The 22,962-nt window shown below is 38.9% G+C and overlaps 2 protein-coding genes across 2 annotated transcripts in view; one reads left to right on the forward strand and one right to left on the reverse strand.

Annotated features, from left to right (window-relative positions):
- The window catches only part of LOC128360372 (tyrosine-protein kinase receptor UFO), a 26,584-nt gene extending 15,696 nt beyond the window's left edge, over window positions 1-10,888 (forward strand). The window contains exons 8-20 of the mRNA XM_053320786.1: window positions 415-554; window positions 714-858; window positions 1,210-1,227; window positions 2,010-2,139; window positions 2,453-2,544; window positions 4,913-5,008; window positions 5,380-5,457; window positions 5,981-6,073; window positions 6,759-6,880; window positions 7,520-7,629; window positions 8,069-8,228; window positions 9,468-9,604; window positions 10,316-10,888. Coding sequence (XP_053176761.1) covers window positions 415-554; window positions 714-858; window positions 1,210-1,227; window positions 2,010-2,139; window positions 2,453-2,544; window positions 4,913-5,008; window positions 5,380-5,457; window positions 5,981-6,073; window positions 6,759-6,880; window positions 7,520-7,629; window positions 8,069-8,228; window positions 9,468-9,604; window positions 10,316-10,775 — 1,781 coding nt within the window. The 3' untranslated portion in view covers window positions 10,776-10,888. The remainder of the gene's footprint in view (window positions 1-414; window positions 555-713; window positions 859-1,209; window positions 1,228-2,009; window positions 2,140-2,452; window positions 2,545-4,912; window positions 5,009-5,379; window positions 5,458-5,980; window positions 6,074-6,758; window positions 6,881-7,519; window positions 7,630-8,068; window positions 8,229-9,467; window positions 9,605-10,315) is intronic.
- A 2,378-nt stretch (window positions 10,889-13,266) lies between these two features.
- Window positions 13,267-18,864, reverse strand: LOC128359852 (galectin-6-like). Its single transcript, XM_053320175.1, has 12 exons — window positions 18,820-18,864; window positions 17,717-17,805; window positions 17,066-17,270; window positions 16,493-16,606; window positions 16,186-16,317; window positions 16,083-16,109; window positions 15,916-15,978; window positions 15,490-15,516; window positions 15,356-15,385; window positions 14,020-14,108; window positions 13,777-13,942; window positions 13,267-13,649 (listed from the first exon to the last, which is right to left on the reverse strand). Exons 1-12 carry the CDS (start codon window positions 18,862-18,864, stop codon window positions 13,503-13,505), a joined length of 1,134 nt encoding a protein of 377 aa, XP_053176150.1. The 3' UTR covers window positions 13,267-13,502.
- Between the last annotated feature and the right edge of the window lie 4,098 nt (window positions 18,865-22,962).

Below are 22,962 nucleotides of genomic sequence, written 5' to 3' on the forward strand. Positions count from 1 at the left end.
GGCCTCAGCACGTGTCCATCTGTGTTCGCCCAACCATGCTGAGACAGAAAGAGTGCAGTGGCTTCTGAACCCAGCTAATCGCCCCTGTCTGTAGTTGCTTAGGTAGTCCGTTTTTTGTCCTAATAAAGCCGAATTCTCCACATTCTCTGACATCTTCCCTTTCCAGCTGTTGTAGTCATCCACACCCTAGAGGTTCCAGGCTGTCAAAACAACACACGCCTTGCTAACTCCCACTCCATTCATAGTCATAGCACTGCCGGCTCCTCATTCATACCCAATATCTTCTGACATATATGCCACCGCACCCTGAGCTACATGCTTACCAAACCTTATAGCAACTCAGCATGTAAAAAGTCCCAGAGCTAAGTGAAAAGTGAAAGGCCTTCATTTCTTGTTGGTTTTTTTGTGTCCCAGTGCCAGAAAACCCACCAGATAATGTGACAGCGGTTCTAAATGGGACAGAGGTGCTGCTTACGTGGGAGGAGCCTCCAGGGAAGCTGAACGGAGATCTTCAGGGCTACAAGGTTGAGTACAGCACACCGTCCACACGGCAGGTCAGTCTGGGACAAATGTGCTCACAACAATACACTCAACATGAGAACTTGTTATAATTTCAAATGTTGTTCATCTAATTGAGATTTATAATGACAGATATTAAGAAAATATCAAATCAGCTTGATATTGACACTCTCCCTCTTTTCTTTTTTTGGCAGACTGTTTTGAATACTACATTGGACACAGAGCTGTCAATCAGTCTGTCTCTCCCCTTGTCCAATGTGACTTTTCGAGTGTGTGCCTATACAGGGGCAGGGCAAGGACCCTGGACCCCTACACAAACTCTGACCCTTACTGCTCCCGGTGAGTGACAAGAAGTGTCCAAACTACTAATGAACATATAGAAAATATTGTACTTAAATCTTAAAAATTGAATGATTGCTGAAATAAATTACTTAATAGATAATTAGAATAGATTACTTACATTAAACCACCACTTACATTGAAGCTTTAAACCATTTGATTGATTATAAAACTGTCATTTAGTAAGCAACAACTTCAGTAGCATTCATATTGATCCAAATCAGAAGGTGTAAGATGTTTCATTTAATTCTTCAAGCATAAACATATTAAGATAAGATGTTTTTATTCTCCTGAAAGTCAAAATACTGACCTGGATTCTGCTTCTCCTTTTTTTTTTTTTTACTCCCACAGAAATGGAGGAATTTAGAGGTGAGTAATGACTATCTTGCACATGCAAACCTACTAACATGCTCTACTGTGACCTCTCAGAGTGGCACCGAATGACACAGTGACAGTGGAAGTGAGCTCACACTGTTGTTGTTTTTTTCTAGCACAGGACTTCTCTTTCTTATTTTCAGTCACCATGAGCCTGATAGTTCCTTCCTGTGTATCACAGGAGAAAAAAAAGGGAAGGAAGAGAAAAGAGGATCTCAGAGAAACGGGGAGAAAGGGGAAGAGGGATGTGAGGGTGAATGAGGAGACGCATCATAAATATTTATAACAAGCAGGAACAGTGTAGCATCTCTGTTTGCTTAGTCTAATAGAGCCAGAGAGACAATTCAAACAACAAGAATGGGAGATAAAAAAGAGACGAAGAGGCAGGGAAAGTTGGGGGAGGATGAGTGTGAATGGGAAGAATAGTTGAAAACAGTGGTAAGGGTTTAGCAGTAGTTTGTGGGTTGGCTGTAATAACATTTTATGTGAGTGATGGGACTACAAGAACACCAAAGTAGATCCTTTAAAAATGAGGGGGAAAGCATATTAATAGTAAGAGTAAGAGCGTGACAAATATGGATCCATTTAAACAGTTGAAACATATTTTTTCACACAGTGATTAAGTGAAAATTGTCAAAACAAAAGTGACATATAGCATTAACAGACTATCTGACAAGTTAAACTGAATACACCAATAAATAATACAGCTTTTTGGTTTTTAAAATCAACACTTTAAATTGCTGTTTTTTGTCTCTGTTTACACCCTTTCCCCTCAGGTCTGTCGTCGCCCCCAGCCTTTTCCTGGCACTGGTGGTATGTGGTGATGGCCATCGCCGGCGCCGTAGCCATAGCTGTGCTCATGGCTGTTTACGTGGCCAAGCTGCGGCGCAAGGAGACACGCTTTGGGTGCGTAAGCTGTCACTGCCTCTCGTGGGCGGAAGGGAGGAACTGGATAGCGGTGCCAAACCAAAAAAGTTTCAGTTTTTCCCAACTCCTTGACCTAGTTGCCTCACTTCTTGCATGCATTCTGACGCATTTGGATGTCGTAGGAAGACATCTGTGTTTGAAAGAGCAACAGTCAACAGTTGTTTTGAATTACAGAGTAATGCCATGCTTTCAGCTGTGTTTACACATCTGTTTGAGTGACTTCTCATTGTGTTTTTTGTTTTTTGTTTTTTTTTACTCTGTTTTGAATTATGTGTTTATGCTTTTTTCACAGAGAGGCATTTGAGCCCATGATGGAGAGCGGGGAGCTGGTGGTCAGGTACCGTGCTCGCCGCACATACAGCCGAAGGACAACAGAAGCAACACGTGAGTTCCCCCTCTCTCTGCCTCTGCATGTTCCTAAGAAATATGACACTTTATGTTTGCCTGTGCCAGCATTGACTGACCCTAAAGCAGTAAGAGATGCGAGTATCTCTCAGCATGCCCAAACAGGTCTCTGTCCCCCAGGATAATAGCAGCTCCACTCATGCCCTGGGCTCAGATCCAGCAGTTCAGATGAAGGATATATTTGGCTTTCAATGACACACAATGACAGCTCTATACTCCACATTTCAAGCAAGGATGCACGTCGTCGTTTGTTTAGTTGATTAAAAGGCACCAACGTGAACAACTAATTCACATCCAACAGCTGTGAAAACAGCCCTGGAGTGTTCAGTCAGCTGACATACTCCACAACAACACTGTGCCCCTTATACTTCATAACCTAATGTTTTATCTTTTATAATCATATCAATTAGATGTACAGTAAATCTATTGCAATCCATGAAGTTATGCTCTGTGCAGTCAGGCGTAAACAGCAGAGTGAAATTTGATTTGACTCCATTTTAGTCATCTTGTTGAGCCCAGAGAGAGCAAAGGAAGGAGGTGAAATCAAGATAACATATTGAAGAGGCCGAACACATGAAAAAAAAGGGATACAGTTACATCAGGGAAAGAGTGACATACCTCTACAAGGGATTAGATTTCAAACTTAAGCAAGCTGTAACAACAGATGATGAATTATTGGAGCAAAGGGATCATTTCAACTTCGGGGAGCTACGTCCAAGTTTCAAGTCTCAACCAGGTGGAGTGACAACTTCCTAACAGTGCAGCACAAAGGAGTAGATTGCAGCGATCAGTCTGCTATAACCAGCCAGTAGCCCATGTGAATCCTCGTGATTACAGACAGAGAGACACACCTGTAAACACCAGCGTACAGACTCACATTTCACACAGCTGGGTCACCTTCATGTCCTGACATTGTCCCTGGTGTACTCTCAGTGTTTGTGTAGACTTACAGAAGTCTCAGCTTGTCACAGCCACAGAGAGGCCAAGGGAGGAGAGGCAAAAACTGAAAAGAAAAAAAAACAAAAGCAAAACTTTTTCATTCAGTGAGTAAGCGAGATGAGCCAAGAGAAAGAGATGTGGAGATAATGCGTTCTGGAAGTGAATGGGGAAATGAAGGAAGGGCCAGATTGGAGGGATTTGGGCGGGATTTATCCTGCTAATGTTGACCAGTAATTCAGGCCAATTCTCAGGACGAGGTCGAACCCCGAGGCTTCTGTTATTGCATGCATTGGCTAATAGCTGGTCACGCTAGCATATGTTTGGGCATGCCTGTGGACTGAGCACGTTATTGTCCGACGCGTGGCAGATTGATAGTTTAGCAGCATCTGGAGGGAGATCTTCAAACATGTCATTGCCTTGACATACCCCTGGCCCAGATGTAAAAACAGAGCTAATGTCTGTAGCGTAGCCTGCTCGCCACTTTAGAGCTCAGTGACAGCTCAGATAGGGGACTCAGAAATGTTTAAACCTGCTAAATATCTCTGACCTCATCTCCCCTCCCCAACCTGCTCCCTGAAGGATCACATGGTCATGTTTCTCACACCTGACAAATGGTGTAAGTGGACAAAGCAGCTCCATTACACATACATGCATTGTGGACTGGAAAGAGTTATGTGTAGGTTTGAAACAAGACATAAAAAACAATAGATTCTCAAATATGTACTACATTATTTGTTTATTTTGTAATTCACTTTTAATTGATATCAAAACACATAGTTTCATAAACATATTACATTCTGTATAAATGTCTTCTAAACATACAAAGCAGTGCAAACCGTAACAGACATAATTTTATAGTCATCCATGAAACAGAGTGAAACAAAAACGAGCCCAGGTCCATTTTTTTTAGTTCTCTCTCCTTATTTTCACTCCCTTCATGCAGATTCCTTTTTCTCCTGATGGAGGATATCGGAAAAACGTATAATCTTGTGAACAAATGAACAATTTATATTCAGTAGTAAGAGGATACAATACAAAGTCTGATCTCAGTGGTGATACAAAGTCATATATACTACATTATTATAGCTTTTATTACAGTAATGTTAATGCTTTAAATGTTGTATTTTCTCATTAACAAAAGGATGAAAACTAAAAAGATTTAATGCACGTTTTACCATAAAACAGATTGTGTCAGCTCACTTAATGTCTTGTTTTCATTCTTATTTAAATTAGCCAGTGTTTATTAACACATTGTTTTTTTTCTCTGTGTGTTTTTTTTCCCTATGGTTTTGGTTTTGAAAAAGCAAGGGCGTCTGCTTGGTACAATTTGTCTGTTTTTCCTCTCTTTTCAAATGTTGTCCATTAGAGTTCAAACACCATTGAAATTCCCTATTTTTTTCCTCCTCAGTGAACAGCCTGGGCATCAGTGACGAGCTGAAGCAGAAGCTCCAAGATGTGATGGTGGACAGACATAAACTAACCTTAGGAAAGACCCTGGGAGAAGGTACTGTTTTGTTTTCTTATCTGTGTCAGACTCATTTCTGGGACAGACTGAAGTTAAAATTTAGAGTACAGATAAGACACAAGGAGTGCACAACAAGCAGCCAAGAAAAAGGCTTTTGTAAACACTTTTGTATCAAAGTTGGTAGATAGTCAGGACTTATCTGCTATAGCTTGCTTTCCACTTATCCCCAGTAATTTCCATCTGGCACTAACCTTGACCTTGGTAACAGTTTATAATGCGATAGCCTCATAACCCTGTAAGGTCAGGAAACTACCCACCCTTCACTATTCAATGAGACGTTTATTTAATTTTCTTAATCTAGAAAAAACATCTTGGAGTTTGACATTTCATGTTTTAATGTATTTTTTCAGGCGAGTTCGGCTCTGTGATGGAAGGGTTGCTGACTCAGGAGGAGTCGGTTCTCAAAGTCGCAGTCAAGACTATGAAGAGTAAGTATAGACAGTTAAAGTACTCAGCAGTGACCACAATGAATCCATTCATCTCGAGAACACAGGCACATTTGACATAAAGCCCCCAGGGTCAGAAATTAATGAGTGTTTGGGGCAAAAATCTCAGTTTTTGATCAGAAAACAGACTAAGATGCAACTTGTTATATTGGCAGAAGAAAATGTAGAGGCCCATAAACCATAGTGCCAAAGAAAAGACAATTGTGCAGAAACTCCAGAGTTGGGGGGTGACTTGAGATTTGGAAAAAAACAGCACCACCCTTTTCAGTGAGACATTCTGTGACTTTCAAACTGTGGCGAAGAAGTTAAAACAAATTTAGTGGTAAGAACTGCTTGCATGAATTAATTAACAGTTTAATAAATCCTTGAGCCGAAACACCCTCTTGTAATAAAAGCTTGTTTTTTACCCTGGCAACCTCTCAACCTGGCAGAATTAGAGCCATGTGTTACCCAACTGAGCTATACAAAACCACAAGGCCTCACCTCTATACTATCTCCTTTCCAGTCGCCATCTGTACTCGTTCAGAGATGGAGGATTTTCTCCGTGAGGCCGCCTGCATGAAGGAGTTTGACCATCCCAACGTCATGAGGCTTCTGGGTGAGTTACCGCTTGGCAAGTCAAAAGTAGGTTCATCCAAGACACCTTTCTCACTTTACCCCTAGTTTCTCTGCCCAGGTTTTGAAATATCAATCTCTAAAATGTATGCTTGAAACAGTGGGGTTTAATAAAAATTCATTTGTGGTGCCTACTACATTTTAGTGTAAGGGCACCCATCCTTGTTTCTATCCTAATATTGTTGCTTGTTATTTTCTTTTTTCATTGCTTAGTTTCTTGGAGGGTCCTAGGGTGTCTTGAAAGTCACTTTCAAATAAAAATGTTGTATTTTTAGTTATCATTAGTTATCAGTTTTAATTGGAACTACTTTCTGCCAAAGGAATAGTCCCAAGTGAAATTTTTTACTGTGTTTTTTTTTGAAGATTATCCAAAGTCACAGATACATTGTTTCTGGAAATACAAGTTGCTGTTGAATTTTATTAAATGTAATTTTTCAGCATTCTCTTTTGGAGAAGGATATCTCAAAACCTCGGCAAATAAAATCAAAACTATCTTGACGGCCAAATAACACAACACTGAAATGAAGCACTGAAGGAAAAGTGAACTGATCCTTTAAAATACCCTGCTTAACATTTGGGATTATGTGTACAATTGTGTTAACCTCTGAATGTACAGAACATGTGTGAAGTCTATATGTACAATATATTAAGCCGAGTTGTTTTTACAGGTGTGTGTCTGCAGACTGTGGAGAGTGAAGGTTACCCCTCCCCTGTGGTCATCCTGCCTTATATGAAACACGGAGACCTGCACAGTTATCTGCTATACTCAAGGCTGGGAGACTGTCCTGTGGTATGTCTGATCACAACATATAATGAAAGCACAGTGTCAGCGATATAAACACATGTGTACACTCAGGCAGTCACGCATATGCCAACATACATTCCACGCAATTTAACAGCCTAATGGGTTCAAGGTTTAGAAGTTCACATGAACGTCTGTCAGCAAAATGGGATCCAAAGGTCAAATAGATGTACAGTTGTTACACTGAGTTCCCAACCACACCTTTTTGGCAGCATTTACACTCTGAGATCATGAAAAACACAATTGGAGGAGGAGAAGGGGGTGCATGTTATTGCTATCTGCAGCTTTATTTATTAATGGATGAAGTATTTTTTTGGAATGGACAGTGCTATACGCAGTGAGTTTCTGAAGAGCCGGATTAAGAAACACAAACCTAATCAAAACAAGATTCCTATGAAATGTTGAAACATCCATGCGTTAGGCAAACATTCAAGAAACACAGTGGTGCTGAACCCTATCCTTCCCCCAGGAGTAGGTTGTTAGTATCTGGAGCAGAGAGCATTCAGTTCAGATTGATTACAGATCACTGCACATATGGCCTGCAGTGCCCTCTGCTGTTTTAAAAATACATGTCAGCTGTAGTGGATGTTTGGATAAATCCTCTTTTCTCTCTGTTTTGTCCTGCAGTATCTCCCGTCTCAAATGCTGGTAAAGTTCATGACCGATATCGCCCGAGGAATGGAATACCTCAGCAACAAGAACTTCATCCACAGAGACCTTGCTGCTCGCAACTGCATGTATGCACAATCTCTACTTCCTTTTTTTTACTCTCTCAGTTCCTTTATGTGTTCATCTTTTCCCCAATTTACCCTTCGATGGAATAGCTGAAGACGGTCTTGTCTTTAAAATAAAAACTAAAAAACCACGAGACAATGGAAAGAAACATTTGTATGACAGGAAGCCCAAAAGATACAAAAAATAAAGGCATGACACTCTCTGAAGGGCAAAAATAGAACATTTACCATAAAGTGCATCATGTTCTATAAGATGATCATATGGTTTGCATGCAAAGTAACTATAGCTGTCAAATATAAATAGTGGCTTAAAAAAGTGCATACAAGTAAATACTGTACATACTGTACATACAACGTTTCAGTACTTTGTTAATTTCCACCGCATTCTGAATGACCCCTTTCAGCCAATAACAGCTCCGTAACACTCGTCTCTCTGTCTCAGGCTGAATGAGAATATGAACGTATGCGTGGCCGACTTTGGTCTCTCCAAGAAGATCTACAACGGAGATTACTACAGGCAGGGACGGATCTCCAAGATGCCTGTCAAATGGATTGCCATCGAAAGCCTGGCTGACCGCGTCTACACCACAAAGAGTGATGTGGTTAGTTCACTTTCTGTGTGCTTGTGTCAATGTGTTTGTGTGTGTGTGTGTGTGTGCGTGTGGGTGTGCTTGTATTAATCCCATTTTGGGGCCACAAATCTGTTCAAAATAATGGGGACTCACCTGTCATCTGGGGGCAAAAAGGTTGGTCCCCTCAACCAATTATTGTAGGCTTAGGTTAAAGTGGTACTTCAAAATCTCCTCAAATTAGTATAGAAAGACTTAGCAGGAGTTACAATATGATTGTAGTTTTCCTTAAATGCGGTACACAGCAGCGTTCATTAGCCTAAATTTTGTCAGAAGTGATTCATTAGTATCAAAGCATCCAAAGAAACATTTCAAAGCACGGCTGCATCGTAATCCACTTCTCTATGTCACTAATTATATTACTTTCAGCTTAATGTTTTCAAGCTTTTGGAATTTCAAGAAGGGTGATAGCACCACATGTGTATTTTAGTGTGTTTCATCCACATTTTGGCACAACTGAACGTTGAGAATTTACTGAACATATGAACGCAAAGTGGAAAACAAAATTACGCCGCAGGAGTGGTTTGAGCAGTTTTTCCAGATGGTAACTATTAGATCAGTTCTGTTGTAAGGAAGAAAGAACTGTACAGATCTCTTACAAACCTTTTATGACTACTGGGGGTGAGGGTTTGGTAGTAAAAAAAGTACATTTGGGTGACTATAGCTTTAACATAAGGTTTTCCTTTCCTTCTTTACCAAGTGTTTGCTCATGGGGGAATACTGAGTCAAGGCACGTACAACTGAACAACCACCTTAATTAATCATACTACTAACAGGGTGTTAATGAGTCTGTATCTCCTGGTGGGTTAAACTAAATTAAAGAGTATGATGTATACCTGCTCGTGGAAAAAGTGCCCTGAGATAACTTTTTTAACTTTTTTTTGTTATTACCAATATATGTTAGAGATGTTAAGTGAAACAGCTGGTAATATCACTGCTTGTATATTGGTGGGGCCCTGCTGTCAAAGCGTTAAAAAGTTGTACATTCTTTAGTAACTTGAAGGGATGAAGGGGGGGGGATTCTCGGAAAGCTTAGTCACACATAGCAGTTTTATTTCCATTGGCAGTGTTTGACAAGTGCAGGTTCGTGTTTGAGTGTTGTGTGGCAAGGTGTGGAAAACCTACAGGAATTTAAAAATGAACCCTTCTCCTCTCTTTCTCTTTCTCTCTTTCTGTCTCTCCCCTTTCATCTCCTCTTTCTCTCTCTCTCAGTGGTCATTTGGAGTCACCATGTGGGAGATCGCCACACGGGGCCAGACGCCGTACCCTGGAGTTGAAAACAGTGAGATTTATGATTACTTGAGACAGGGTAACCGTCTCAAACAGCCTCCGGACTGTCTGGACAGCATGTAAGTGTCTGCTCCTTCACTGCACATTCCTCACAAAATACACTCAGCTAATGATGAAGTACCTTGGAAATCTCTTCAGTCCTGATTTGAAATACCTTTTTTTTCTTAAAAACAATCACAGCTAAAAGCTAAAAACAGTTCCAGTCTATCTGCTTTTTTAAGAGGCTGAGATGGAATTTTGAATAGTTTCCAAGTCTTGTAGATAAATGTACCTTTACTAAACCATAGATTTTTAAGGGACATTTTGAAAAGCAGGTTATCTCTTGATTTTCAGGTAATGCATTATTTTATAGGTACCAGAAAAATCCTGAAAGGAACATATTGGTGATAATTATAGGGAAAACTGAAAGTATGACATCCAAGTACCTAATCATTTATTTGAATTTGTATTTGATGATAAGATGGTTAAATAGAAAATAAAAGAAATAGAATTTGTAACATGAAGATTTTTTGTTTACCTTACTTGACATTCTTAATAACCTGAAAAATTTAGATTTATTTAAGCCAATTTCAAAATGTATTTATCATTGTGTTAAATTTGTGAGTCCTTTCCAGTAAATGTGAAGCTTTAACACAATATACTGCACATATCTGTTCATTTCTAATACATTTTTAGGAAACTACCTGTAAGGGGCTGTTTTACTGTTTTTCACATGCTTTAACAGTGTGTACTCATTAATTATGTAATTAACATGTCATTGTTCTCTCTAGCTACGCCCTGATGTTCTCCTGCTGGCTGCTCAGCCCCAAGGATCGCCCATCCTTTGAGTCCTTGCGCTGCGAGCTGGAAAAGACCCTTGAGGATCTGCCAGACACCCAAGACCCAGATGAGATCTTGTACGTCAACATGGACGAGTCTTCCATGGAGCTTGGGGCTGTCGGCGGCCGTGACCCCATTGGTGGACCGACCCCTCTGTGCCTGAAAGGCCTGGACTCTGTGACCACAGTGGAGGTCCACCACCCGAACCGCTACGTCCTCTGCCCTCAACATGAAACCAATCGTGCCCTCTCTGACTCCATGGAGAGTCTAGACATGCCGGTGTCGTCCTCCACAGCCACGCTGCCTCTACAACCGTCCTGCCGCTCCACTCCCAACGCCACCCCAGCTCCAACCCCGACTGTAGAGCTGCTGGAGGACATGGAAACATCCAGGAAAATGCCCTGGCAATGATGCTTTTTCACTTTACAAAATGACAAGACTGGTCCCTGCCAGAGTGCGCCGTCCTTTTACCCCAGTCAGAGAACTAGATCCAGCCTGTTCCTACTGACTGTAAGAAACCTAATGTGCCCATGTACGTAATTTGCACAAATACACTCACACACACACACCTGAAGGCATTCCAAGGAAGTGAAGGATTGGGGTTATTTCCTTTTTCAACCACACCCCCACTCTCACACATTTCACATTTCTAAGTGAGTGTAAAATTGAATGTGTGATTGCTGTACCAAGAGGAACACTGTTACTGGTGGGTTTACTGCACACAGACTGCAGCACAATCAAAGAAAGTAATTCCCAGTCGTTATAGCAATAACCTGCCGCATCTATTCCCACATGTTTGCAGTGACCTCCTCCTCAACATCATTAAGCTAAAAAAAAAGAAGAAAAAAAAGCAACCATCTTTGTGAAACCACCTCATTCACTGCCAAGACTGATATACAACTGAATAAACTCAGGAGCTTGAACTTTCCCTGTGAGGAAGTATATAAGCGCTGACATTGAGGACTCACCATCTGAGGAAACGGGAAACATCACCTATCATTGGTGAGAAAGACAGGAAGAAGCAGTGGTGTCTCCTTCCCTGAACTAAGCATCTGGTCAAGACAACTGGCTGCTTTAAGACTACATTACAGGTCTATGAGGGACAGTATGGAGGTTTTTAGGCTAAAAACACCATCATTAACGGTTGTTGGACAAGATCAAAGTCTTTTTTTTACTTTTATTTGATTAAACTCTCACTTTTGATGGGTGTCATAACTTCAACGATGGTAAAATTTAGTTATGAGCATTTTTATTTGTTTTCAATTGAATAAAATTAAGAATTTAAAAAAGAGAACCAAAATTTAGCAAAGAAAATGAAAAAAATCCACTGCAGGCTTCAGAGACTCTATGTAGCTGTAGCTTTATTTTCTTTTTGCTTATTTGTTTAAAATCTACAGTAGTATGTTTGAAAGCCTAATGTAGCTCTAACCATGCCCCTTGCATTTCCTCCAGGGGTCTTCTACAGTAGGTGTGCTTTACGCACTGTGAGCCATTTACAGTTCACACGGGGCACCCGCGCAAGTCCTGATACATCTTTTGTCATGACTGCTCAACAGTAACAGAGGTGCTGGTCCAATCAAGAGGGTACTAATAATAATCAGAGGAAGGTGGACAGACTGAGGGTCGGTACGGGCTCGATGGCGTTACCCAAAGCAAACGGCAGGATAAGCTCCTCGCCTTTGCTTTTGGCTCAAGCACAGTGTTATTACACATTTTGTAATTTTTGTATGCTGATTTTTGTATTTCTACAACTTTGCACTAATGTTTTTATATCAATGTTATGTTTGTTTTATAATTTGTGTATCTTTTATGCTTTTTAAGTGACTTTCTGTACATTCTGAGTCATTCTGTAGATGCCTCTCATGAAATCTGTTCACATGTAAAAATTGTGCGCATTCATAAAGGCAGACAACACGGTCTGTGACAGCATTACAGGGGCTTTTAAACTCCATTCAATGGATTGTTTTCCATAAATGAGCAAAGATTGTTAGACTGGGAAATATGACTAACCTCATCATCTTACATCATCCTGCCACTCTTTTATTCTGAGGTATTTTTGTTTCTTGAGGTTTAGCTGTGTAAATAGATGTCTGTTACCAGCAGAGTCAAAGGAGGAGACAGAAAGCAGTTACTAAAAAAACCGAGTGCGAGTGAAGATCATCCAATACTCTGCTCAGATCACCATCTGCAACTTTGCATCATGCATGCACTTATTTATATATACAGTTTATATATATATTTGCTTTAGTTCATAATTTTGTAATTGGAATGGACGTGACCATTTTCCAACACACATTTTGGGAGAACAAGATTTGTTTAAATGAGTTGCAGTGTTTACTCAGTTGTACACATCAAAGGTACTTATATATGAAACAGTATACAGTGATTTGTTATACCTGTAACATAACTGAAATGTTAAGATTAAGTGTACATTTCTCACAATATGTTTGGTACTGTATCTGCATTATTTGTGAACCACAGCAAATGGTGCAGGGGCTGAGGCACCGGTCTAATCTGGACTTCATTAATATTTCACCAATTTGAATGCAGGTACATCTACTGTAATTATACTGTGTTTTTGTACCTTTCTTGTTTTTAAAGATGTCTTTGAAGAAAAAGAAAAACTTTTTATCCAAACAGGTATGAGGTGAAATTTCTTATTTGTGATTACACTCAGTTTTGATCTAAGAATTTCACAACTCTACCAAGTGCCTTCAGAGAGCCAGTATTTTTGCATTACAGTAGATTTGTGTATGTTGTAATTGTCCTGGTGTGTTGAATTGGGAGAGGACTGTATAACTGCCTTTATTTTTGTCACTGTCATGATTTTTAAACAGTTTTTATACAGTACCTACAGTATTTTGTATAAGAAATAAATGTGTTAATACAGTTATTTTCCTGAGCTTTGATGTGTTCTCACATTTTTATTAAGTCAGTTCACCAGGTATGAACAATACAGCTCAAAATGAGGCGATGTTATGTTTTATGAAGACTTATGATCACACAACAGGACAATTTCTGATATGATCAATAGTGGCTGACATATCATACATGAAATATCACTCAATGGCTTAAAAGCACATGAAATAGTTGAATAATGTACAGAATGAATACTTTGACGCATCAGTGAGTATGGTTTCAGAAGTGAATGTAGGAGATCTGTATGTCGCCTTCAATCTCCAGCATATCAATCTCATTAAAGGATCGCAAGCGGTGGAAGAAATCGAACATGTGCTGCCCGTTCACAAAGACCTTGAATCTCTGGTTCCCACAGCGAATTGACATCTGAGAAAATAAGGAAGGAAAATCAAGACATCACTCAGCTGTAGTCAGTCAAAACAATGCCGAACACATCTGAATCACATTAATTATGAGAGGAAAATACGAAGAATGAATGACAGATACTACTTACATCAAAGTACTGTCCCTCCATGAAGGGGCACATGCCAAGCTCTCTTTCCTCCTGACCCCAGTTACCTCCAATACTGCTGTTTCTCACCACACACCCATCCCTCACTCTGGGGTTCATGTGGAAGGCAATGTCCCGAGATCGGCTGACCACAAAGTTGATGCACATGCTGCAATACAGGACTGCCTGTTAGCATATGCATACCTCCTTATACTGATGAATGCATGCACACACACACAAACACACCTGTCTGCTCCATAGGGCACCATGCCTCTGATGATGATGGTCCTCTTAGGGTATATCCCTCCTGGAATCATGTTGGCGTAGGGGATTGGCTTCAATCACACAGCAAAGACAAAATATGACGTTAAACATATAAAAAAAGACTCAATAGTAACACCTGTGACTTCTGTTTGTCAGGCTCAGCTCATCTTTAAACTATCTTTTATCACTGTCATCACTTAGCTAATTGCTAACAACAATCTTAAACATTTACCATGTTAACATAATTTCAGTGGTTAATACTAAGTGGAATAAAAAAAAACCTTTCCAAGTTTTTATCTTTTTCATTTAGTTCTTGTTAGTCATTCTGCTACCTCCCAGTATTTTAAAAAAGTACACATCTTGTTTTTAATTTAATTCTGACACCAAAGAACAGTTAAAATGATGATTCATAATTTCTTAGTACACTGATTCTTAATTTACCAGAAGTGATAGTTTGTGATTATGTCTGTGCTGATGTATGTTCGATTAATTTAATATGTTGCAGTTACTCTATGTGACCATCTGAGGGCACTTTAATTAATACACTCAAGTCAACAGTCATGTCAAGTCAAGTCAATATATTGAAGGTAAGACTACTTTTAAAATGTGTAGAAACTCACTAAAAAAATGAAAGGCCCTCTCTAGAGTCAGTGTTTGGTTTGTCCATTCTGGACTACTATAGAAACATGGGGGTGCAACATGGTGGCCTCCATAGAAGAGGACCCATTCCCTATGTAGATATAAAGGGCCAATTTTAAGGTAACAAAAATGCAACATTTCTTATTTCCAGGTGATTTTACACTTATTGAAACATATTGAATTCCATTTCTACCAAGTCTGTTCTGCTACATGCCACTAATTCTATTCTATAATGCACCTTCAAAGCCAAGACACTTCATAAAAAAGTGCATTATTACATAAGTAACATGATAATGAATATGATACACCAAAAAATATTAACAAACAATGATAAGTCTACTTGCATGGCTACAATGACATTGACCACTTGAGGGCAGCCAGCACTCACAATTAAAAACAGGTCAGTTGTCATTTCACCTCAAGTCAAGGCAGACAAAATAGCATAGCTGCACTTCAGTATCTAAATAGTGTAGACACACTGTCTAAAAGAATAGTTATGTAATGCTAGAAACACACAATCGACCTTTCAAGTGTCAAGTGTCATAACAGGATGTACACTCTGTCTCCCATCAAAACACCTAAACCAGGTGACAACTGCGCACAGGGCCTCACAATAAGTGACTGTCCGTCATTTTCAATGAGTGTTATCTTTCCAGAGAGAGAAACACAGTTTACTTACAGGGTTGTAGACTGGCTGTGCACCCATACCCTACGATAAGATGAACAGATATAAGATTTAAGCATGAAAATATCACATATATATATTGGAGATGCTAACTTGAATGTGAATGTGCAAACATGCTATTTTCTCACCGGCAGGTTTGATCCTGGGAATCCTCCCTGACAAAAAGCAATTTGTACAAATTTGATGCTACGATCCACATACAGCCTGTTGATATACTCACTTCATATTAAACATACATATGCCATATTAACCAGTTTTGTTTAATATGAGGCATCATATTTTGAAAAAAAAGAGGCACCTCCCATTAAATTTTGTTACGCCTCCTGTGTTTTTTAGTCATGATTGTGATACATGCATTACAAATAAATGAGTGTGAACATGATCTGGACTCTGATAAAGATTAGAAATGAAAGTTTTTATTCATACCCCCATTCCACCCTCGGGACGCCATCCCTGTTAAAAGGTGGTGAACATGTTAAATACTGTTTAATGCTCCAATTTATTTTGTATTTATGGCCTGTCATGAACCATAAAGGCCTCTTTAGTATACTTACTCCCATTTCTCCTCCCATACCACCTCCGCCCATACCGCCTCCCATGCCACCTGGATATCCTCCCTGGACATTAGTTAGAAGGGTTTGTAAAAATAAAATATTCAAATATATATATATATATATTTTTTTTTTTTCAGAACTATTTAAAGGGAACAATACCAACATACCCCCATTCCACCACCTGGGTATCCTCCCTGTTTGAAAGCACAAACATGTTAAACACAGGTTTACACTTGAAAGATATTAGTATCTTCACATTAAGAAACTTACCGCCATGCCTCCTCCCATGCCTCCTCCCATTCCTCCTCCCATGCCTCCTCCCATTCCTCCGCCCATGCCTCCTCCCATTCCTCCGCCCATGCATCCTCCCATTCCTCCGCCCATGCCTCCTTCCATTCCACCCTAAAAAGAGTAAAGTTTAAGTTAACAGGAGGGTAACCAAGATCCAGTCCTCCAGGATAACTATCCATACCTTGAGCAACCTGACAGAGAAGGAATCAGGTGCTCGTGATTTATTATTTAAGGCTCTAAAATGTAATTTATTTTCCTGATAAAGCATAAAGCTGAAATATCTCACCCCTATGATATTAATCGTCTGGATGGAAACGTCTCCTGCGATCTGCATTGCACACACCCTCTCCATCGGGATACGGTGTTGGAAGGTGTGGAAGTCATTCCCCTTGACTTTGATCTGCAGCAGAATAACGTGTTTAATGTAAAGCAGACACTTACAAAAATGTCCTCTGGTAAAATACTAGTTTCTGTGACGCTAGTGCCTCATGTTCCTGTAGTACTTGAGAGGTTATCTGGTATTTTGGGATGTTTGCCACAGTATTGTAGCTCAGGCTTCAAGGCATCCTGTGATTCTGTACCATAAATCCTGTGGTACTATATTAAAGGCCTACATACTGTAGTACTGTAATATACATCCTGTGGTGATATACCATGCATTCTGTAGTAATATACCATATATTCTGTATTCTGTATAACATTTTAAAGTGTCATGTGAAATGTTTGTAAGGGGAGTGTGTCATGATGTACACTGTCAACACTAGTCTAGTAATAAATAATTATGTGTAGTCTGTTTAAGTCATGTTCATGTTCAACTTTAAACAAAGACTTTAGTATTCTAATGTCTGGCAGGTCTGACCGTGTAGCCCTGTGGGGTGGCCATGATGACCATTTCAAAGGGTTCGCCCTTGCAGAAAGGCATATCACGAATCTTCTCCTCTGACTGCCATTCTCCATTCTCGAAAGTGTTGAAGACCACTTTGTCCCAGCCATCAAAGCGAGGGTTGAAGTGGAGGGCAACGTCGCTGGACTCAGACTCTCCACATAGCAGGTTGATGAAGAACCTGCCAAAAAGGAACAGCAGATAAACCAGACATACTTATATCACTGAAACCTGAAGTGACAAGTGATAAGTTAGTTTAGTGTTAGAAAACAGAAGAAATGCAAACAGTGCAGGTGGGGCCAAGAATTTATAAAAAACTCAGTATCTTGTAAAAGATCTCATGATACAGTCAGGTATGTGCAGTGTTTACTTTGTCTGCTAATAGCCTGTAAAAGCACTGCTGGCAATTCAAATATTGCTATTTTGAAAAGGGGAGGGACAATGTCTGCTTTGATATGCAACAATGAAAAGAAACCTGCACCACCCTGTGTGATATAACACAATGTGTACACACTGTGTTTTCAAATGGTGTCAAAAGGTTTATGGTTACATTTCCGGAAATGTCTCATACAATATGGGCTAAACGCACAAGATTTTAATAGTCAAACTTATGCTTTTTAAACTCACCTGGTAATATCATCAGGAATGGACCCCTGGATGTAGATGGACGTGCCATTCCTCAGTCCTCCATAAATGGGTCCACGATAGGGGATTTGCTGTACAGTGCACAAGAATAAACACATCTCCAAATATCAGCCACATTATACAGTAAACTGGTGACTCATGTACAACACGTAGCTGTGGAGGAAAAAATCAACATTCCTCAAAATAATGCGTGGAGTAGTTCTGTAATGTTACTGTTTACTATCTACTGTTTATTATCTCTTAGGTCTATTTTACTTTACATTTTCAAATCTCAATACATAACTCTAATGACAATTAATGATGATAATTTGGTATTGGCCCATGTTGCAATTTTCAATAAATAAATTGTTAATTTAACTATGAATACTCAGAGATATCTCTGACAACAAGTTTTATTCTTTATATTTAATGTAGACAAATATCCATGTATGGACATACTTAAAATATAGTTATTTTATTCGGGGTACATACAAAAACAATTTATTACAATCTAGAGTATAAATATTATATACTGTTGTACAGCATGCAATGTGATTTTATTTAAAGTTATTTGAAGAAGTTTGGAAATCCCATTTAAGAAGCCATCTGGTGAACTCTTCTGTCTGAACTATGTCACACTAACATACACTCACTGGTCACTTCATTACATACACCTGTGCAATCTCATTCAAACCAATGCAACAACTCTGCCACAAATGCTACATTTACAAAGCTTATATATTTTCAATATTTGTTGACATTGTGAGAAAAGTGTTCCTAATATTTTGCTCATCTCTTGTATTTTACAATTTCAATAAGCAACATAAAGTAGAATTATCACCTTTCTAACAATTTTAGCAGAAACTGAAAATATGTAAGCTTCATAAAAGCAGAATTTATGACAAAGCTGTTGTTTTGATTAGATTGCACATGTGTTCTTAATAAGGTGGTGAGTTTATATTTAGCAAGGCTGCCCCCACAGGTGATTAAATCCTAATCCCCTTCCATTAGTGCAATGCATTACCCACCAAGCTGTAGCTGTACAGAGCACACAGAAACCATCATACTCTTAAGACTTAGCAGCAGAACTGAGAGCGGATACTCACAGGGCTGTAGATTGGCTGATAGCCAGGAGGAGCGACAAATGTCATGGCAGCAGTTGATGTGAAGGACGAGCAGGCGGAAATAGGAGACCTGTCAGGCTGCTGGATGCCTTGTTTTATACAAGTGATGAGGGAGGGGCAGAACAGGGTACCAAACCCAGGCATACATTAATATGTTTACTTTGGAGGCACAAGATGAACATTAACCTTTCATCCAGCAGAGGAGTGGCACCTTGTGACAATAGACAGAAAGTGTGTGTGTGTGTGTGTGTGTGTGTGTGTGTGTGTGTGTGTGTGTGTGTGTGTGTGTGTGTGTGTGTGTGTGTGTGTGTATGTGTGTGTGTGTGTGTGTGTGTGTGTATGTGAGTGTGTGGGTGTGTATATGTGCAGAATGTAGAAGGAAAAACCAACATGACTGAAAACTGTAGTCTCTATTGATGCAACTAGTATACTTTTAAATCATTATGGCTTATTTTCATCCAAATTACTACACAGTGACATAACAACTGGTCTGTTATTTTGGTGGTAGAAAAGACAAACTTTGTAATATCCAAAGTGGAAATGTGTGGAGACATGATCTCAGCTCAGCAAACAAAGGTTTCATTCATCTACTCCCCTGAGATTAAACTAGTTGTAAGAGGGTGTGTGTATGAATTATGAAATATCCAACGAGCTTGCCTACTAAAAGCAAATAAAAGGTGACCCTTATCTACCAGTTGGGTCACCCTGTATAATTTTATATGCATACTACATGAAGGTAGGTCAGGCCCGTGAGTGCATCACAAAGTAAATGTACAAGCTGGTCATTACACACAGACACACAAGCAAACACACACACAATTAATCTGAATCAGAACAAAGGCTGTCATAGTGATACAAGTGTTTCCAGATAAGCTAAAAGCATAATTTACCACCATCACCATGAAACTGTTACACTGACGCCTCAGAAAGAGAACATCTAATTTAATAAACTGTAGAGAAGGCATCTTAATGTCATTTAAAGATCACTGTCAGTGTCAGTGAAACCTTTGCAAAGCATGAAGACTGCAAAGGTCCAATAATCTGCTGATATTATAGTATAATAACAAATATGTATCATGGCAGAACAGGAAAGAGGCATCTTTTTATTACTATGGTCCTCTCTATGGAACAGCCTTTCTGAGGACCTAAGGGCAGCAGAGAGTGTCAATCTTTTTAAAAGCAAACTTAAGATCTACTTTTTTTATCTGGCTTTCAATTGAATTTTATTTATTTATGAATCTGCCTTTTATTGTCTATTTTGTTGTGTTGTTTTACTTGTTAATGTTTTACTACTTGGACCTTTCTGTTTATTCTCGTTTCTTCTTCATAACCCACCTTTTATGTCTGTTTTACTTCTTTACTTACTTACTACTTTTACTTCTAACATTTATGTACAGTGAATTCATATTATTCTTTACTTATATATATTATTAATATTTTAATAATCTTCTATAAGCTATTTATTCTTTTCTTTTTTTTTAAATCCTACCTCTGGCATTTTCTCATTGCAGATTATAGAGAATTATGATATTTCCTGAGTTCCTATTTTTAATGAGTTCCTATGTTTAATTATTTGTTTTTGTTTGTTTGTTTGTTTGTTCTGAATATGTAAAGCACTTTATGTTACATTGCAATGTATGAAAAGTGCTATATAAATAAAGTTTGTTTGATTGATTGATTGATTGATTGATTGATTGATTAGGAGTGAATGTATCATGTATGCCACTTAATTTGATCCAACACTATTTCTTTACAATATCTCCATTGCACATATTTTTATCTTAAGGTAAATAAATAAAATAAATGCATATTTAATGCACATTCGTGGCATGTGACTTGAGGAAAAGTCAAATCAGAAAATCCCACAAGGGACAAATAATGAAGAAAAGATGCTGCACACAAACCTTAAAATGTTAGCACACAGAAAACATCTCGAGCAAGTATCTGTAAATGTATTTAAATATATGTTACAGATGCAAATTAATGCTGACAACAACAATAGTTACAGTACCTTATTCACACATATTCAGGTTTTTGTACAAATGATGCTTTAGTGAATGTTCAGTCAGGAAGACTGCTCAGTTCTGTAGTTCTATTACTTAAACAATATCAATATCATCTGCGTAATAAACAATAATTCAAAATAAATATAATAAGCCTGATTGAACTATACTTGTAGAAACTGTGGCTTAACTGTATAACCTAACCCTAAAACGAAGTCTTACCTTTCAAAAATCCCTTGAGAAAATGAAGACCAGACAAAATGTGCTCACTTTTCCAATATGTCCAGACACTCAAGGTTTAAAACTGTTCCTCAAAAACAGTAGAACAACAAAAGCATTCACACACGCAGATAGAAACTTATATGTAAATGAGAACACATGTTCACAGTTCTCCTTAAAATAATCTGTTTATTCTGTATTGAAACACAGGCTTCAGTCAGAGGACACTCAGTCAGGTGGAAAGTAGTGATCTCCATTCAGCTCCATAACATCAGCCGCCTCTCTGCAGACTACAGTGGCAAACGCACACGTCAGCAAACAAAACACCACTCTGCCTCTGACATATCGAGTCATAACATTAAATACAAGATGGAGAGTTTGTGGGTTTGTGTGTTTGTGTCAAGGACGTATTGTTCTGAGAGAGGCATAGTGAGACAGAACTGTCTGAGATCAATGCATCACACATGACATTCTTGATTTGAGAAAAAAAACTGATATGCTGGACTCCTAAAAATAGCTATCATAAAAACCTAACTAGCAAAAACAAAAAGCTAATTTGCTCTTCTGACTGCAAACTGGGCGTTTACTTTCAATATGACCAAATTCTCTTCATCATTGTGGATTTCACAACGGGACACAAGACATGTTAATGTCTGACAAAGTAGCATGGATTGTTTAAATTGTTCAAAGCCCTAAAGAAAAATAAATATATGTATCTATGATTTATGTAAAATATGTATTTTCATCAAAAGGCCTCTAAGCAGCAGCCTAGTCATTACTCATATACACAGATGAGGCGTCGGCCAAAATGTATACATTAAATACATTCATTACTTATTTTAATGCACTGACAAAAACTTATTGTGCATAAAGTGTCATAAAACAGACTGTTGGCCTGAAATACAGACGGGCTAAAACGGTCGTCTTGAGAAGATTTGATCTGCATATAAACAATAAATAAATAACCTTGGCATCCTCCTATACTGTATGTGTGTGTATATCATCACTATCTTATATGGCACAGATACACCAGTGGAGATAGGGGACCACATACATCCAGGGACGCATTGTAAGACTTCAGAGTGCAAACTGGGTTTGTCTATACAGCTGATTCACACTGGTATATGTCACATACGCAGATGATACTCTGTTGTTATTATCTTGGCAAGTCAGTTCCACAAGAGTTCCCTTACACAATCTCTTGTTTAAAGACACATTTTTGAGTCTTGAAAGAGGAAGGAGCAAAAGGAGCAAGAGGGAGGCCTAAAAATGTTCAATGTTCCCTCAAGGACCTTTAAAACATGACTGTGAATTGCTCTCTTTCAAAACTGTCTCTCACTGAAATCACCAGAAATCGTAAATGAAATATCAGATGGCAGCAGCCACATACAAAAAAAAATAATACAACTAATCTCTAATCTAACTCTAATCTCAAATAAAAGTTTTAAAAACAAAAAAAATCTAAACTATGTGATGGCCAAAGCAGTGACATTGCTATAGGCACTATAACACAGTGTCTACACAGCCTGCATAGCGAAAGCAGCACATTAGCAGAGGAGCAGCAGCTGCTTCAGTCTTCTGTCTGTATCTACACAGGACGCGTTCAGGCACAGAATTAAGTGTGGGTCACCCGAGTTTTGGCAGCTGTCAGACACCAACACACAATCATTGTAGCATTAGACGGACGATTGAAAAACGCAGCAGAAACTCTCTCTATGTAGACAAGCTGTAATTTTACAACAGTAGCGACTGAAAGAGCCTATTGTGTATAGACACAATTGATATGCAAGGCAATCTATTTATATTTTACACAAAAAAGGCCATGTAGTGTATTCATACTGGAATAAAAAGGCCCCTGGCTTCTTGTGCCTGTTTATGCCTCTCTGATATTATTATTCTGCTT

The sequence above is a fragment of the Scomber japonicus genome, chromosome 6, assembly GCF_027409825.1.
Source record: "Scomber japonicus isolate fScoJap1 chromosome 6, fScoJap1.pri, whole genome shotgun sequence".
Taxonomy (NCBI): domain Eukaryota; kingdom Metazoa; phylum Chordata; class Actinopteri; order Scombriformes; family Scombridae; genus Scomber; species Scomber japonicus.

Coding starts and splice junctions, on each gene's coding strand:
- LOC128359852 (XM_053320175.1), bottom strand. CDS start 18,864: ATGACATTTGTCGCTCCTCCTGGCTATCAGCCAATCTACAGCCCT. Junction 16,607..17,065: donor CCACCCCACAGGGCTACACG/GTCAGACCTGCC, acceptor ATTCTGCTGCAG/ATCAAAGTCAAGGGGAATGA. Junction 14,109..15,355: donor CACAGCCAGTCTACAACCCT/GTAAGTAAACTG, acceptor GTGTGATTGAAG/CCAATCCCCTACGCCAACAT.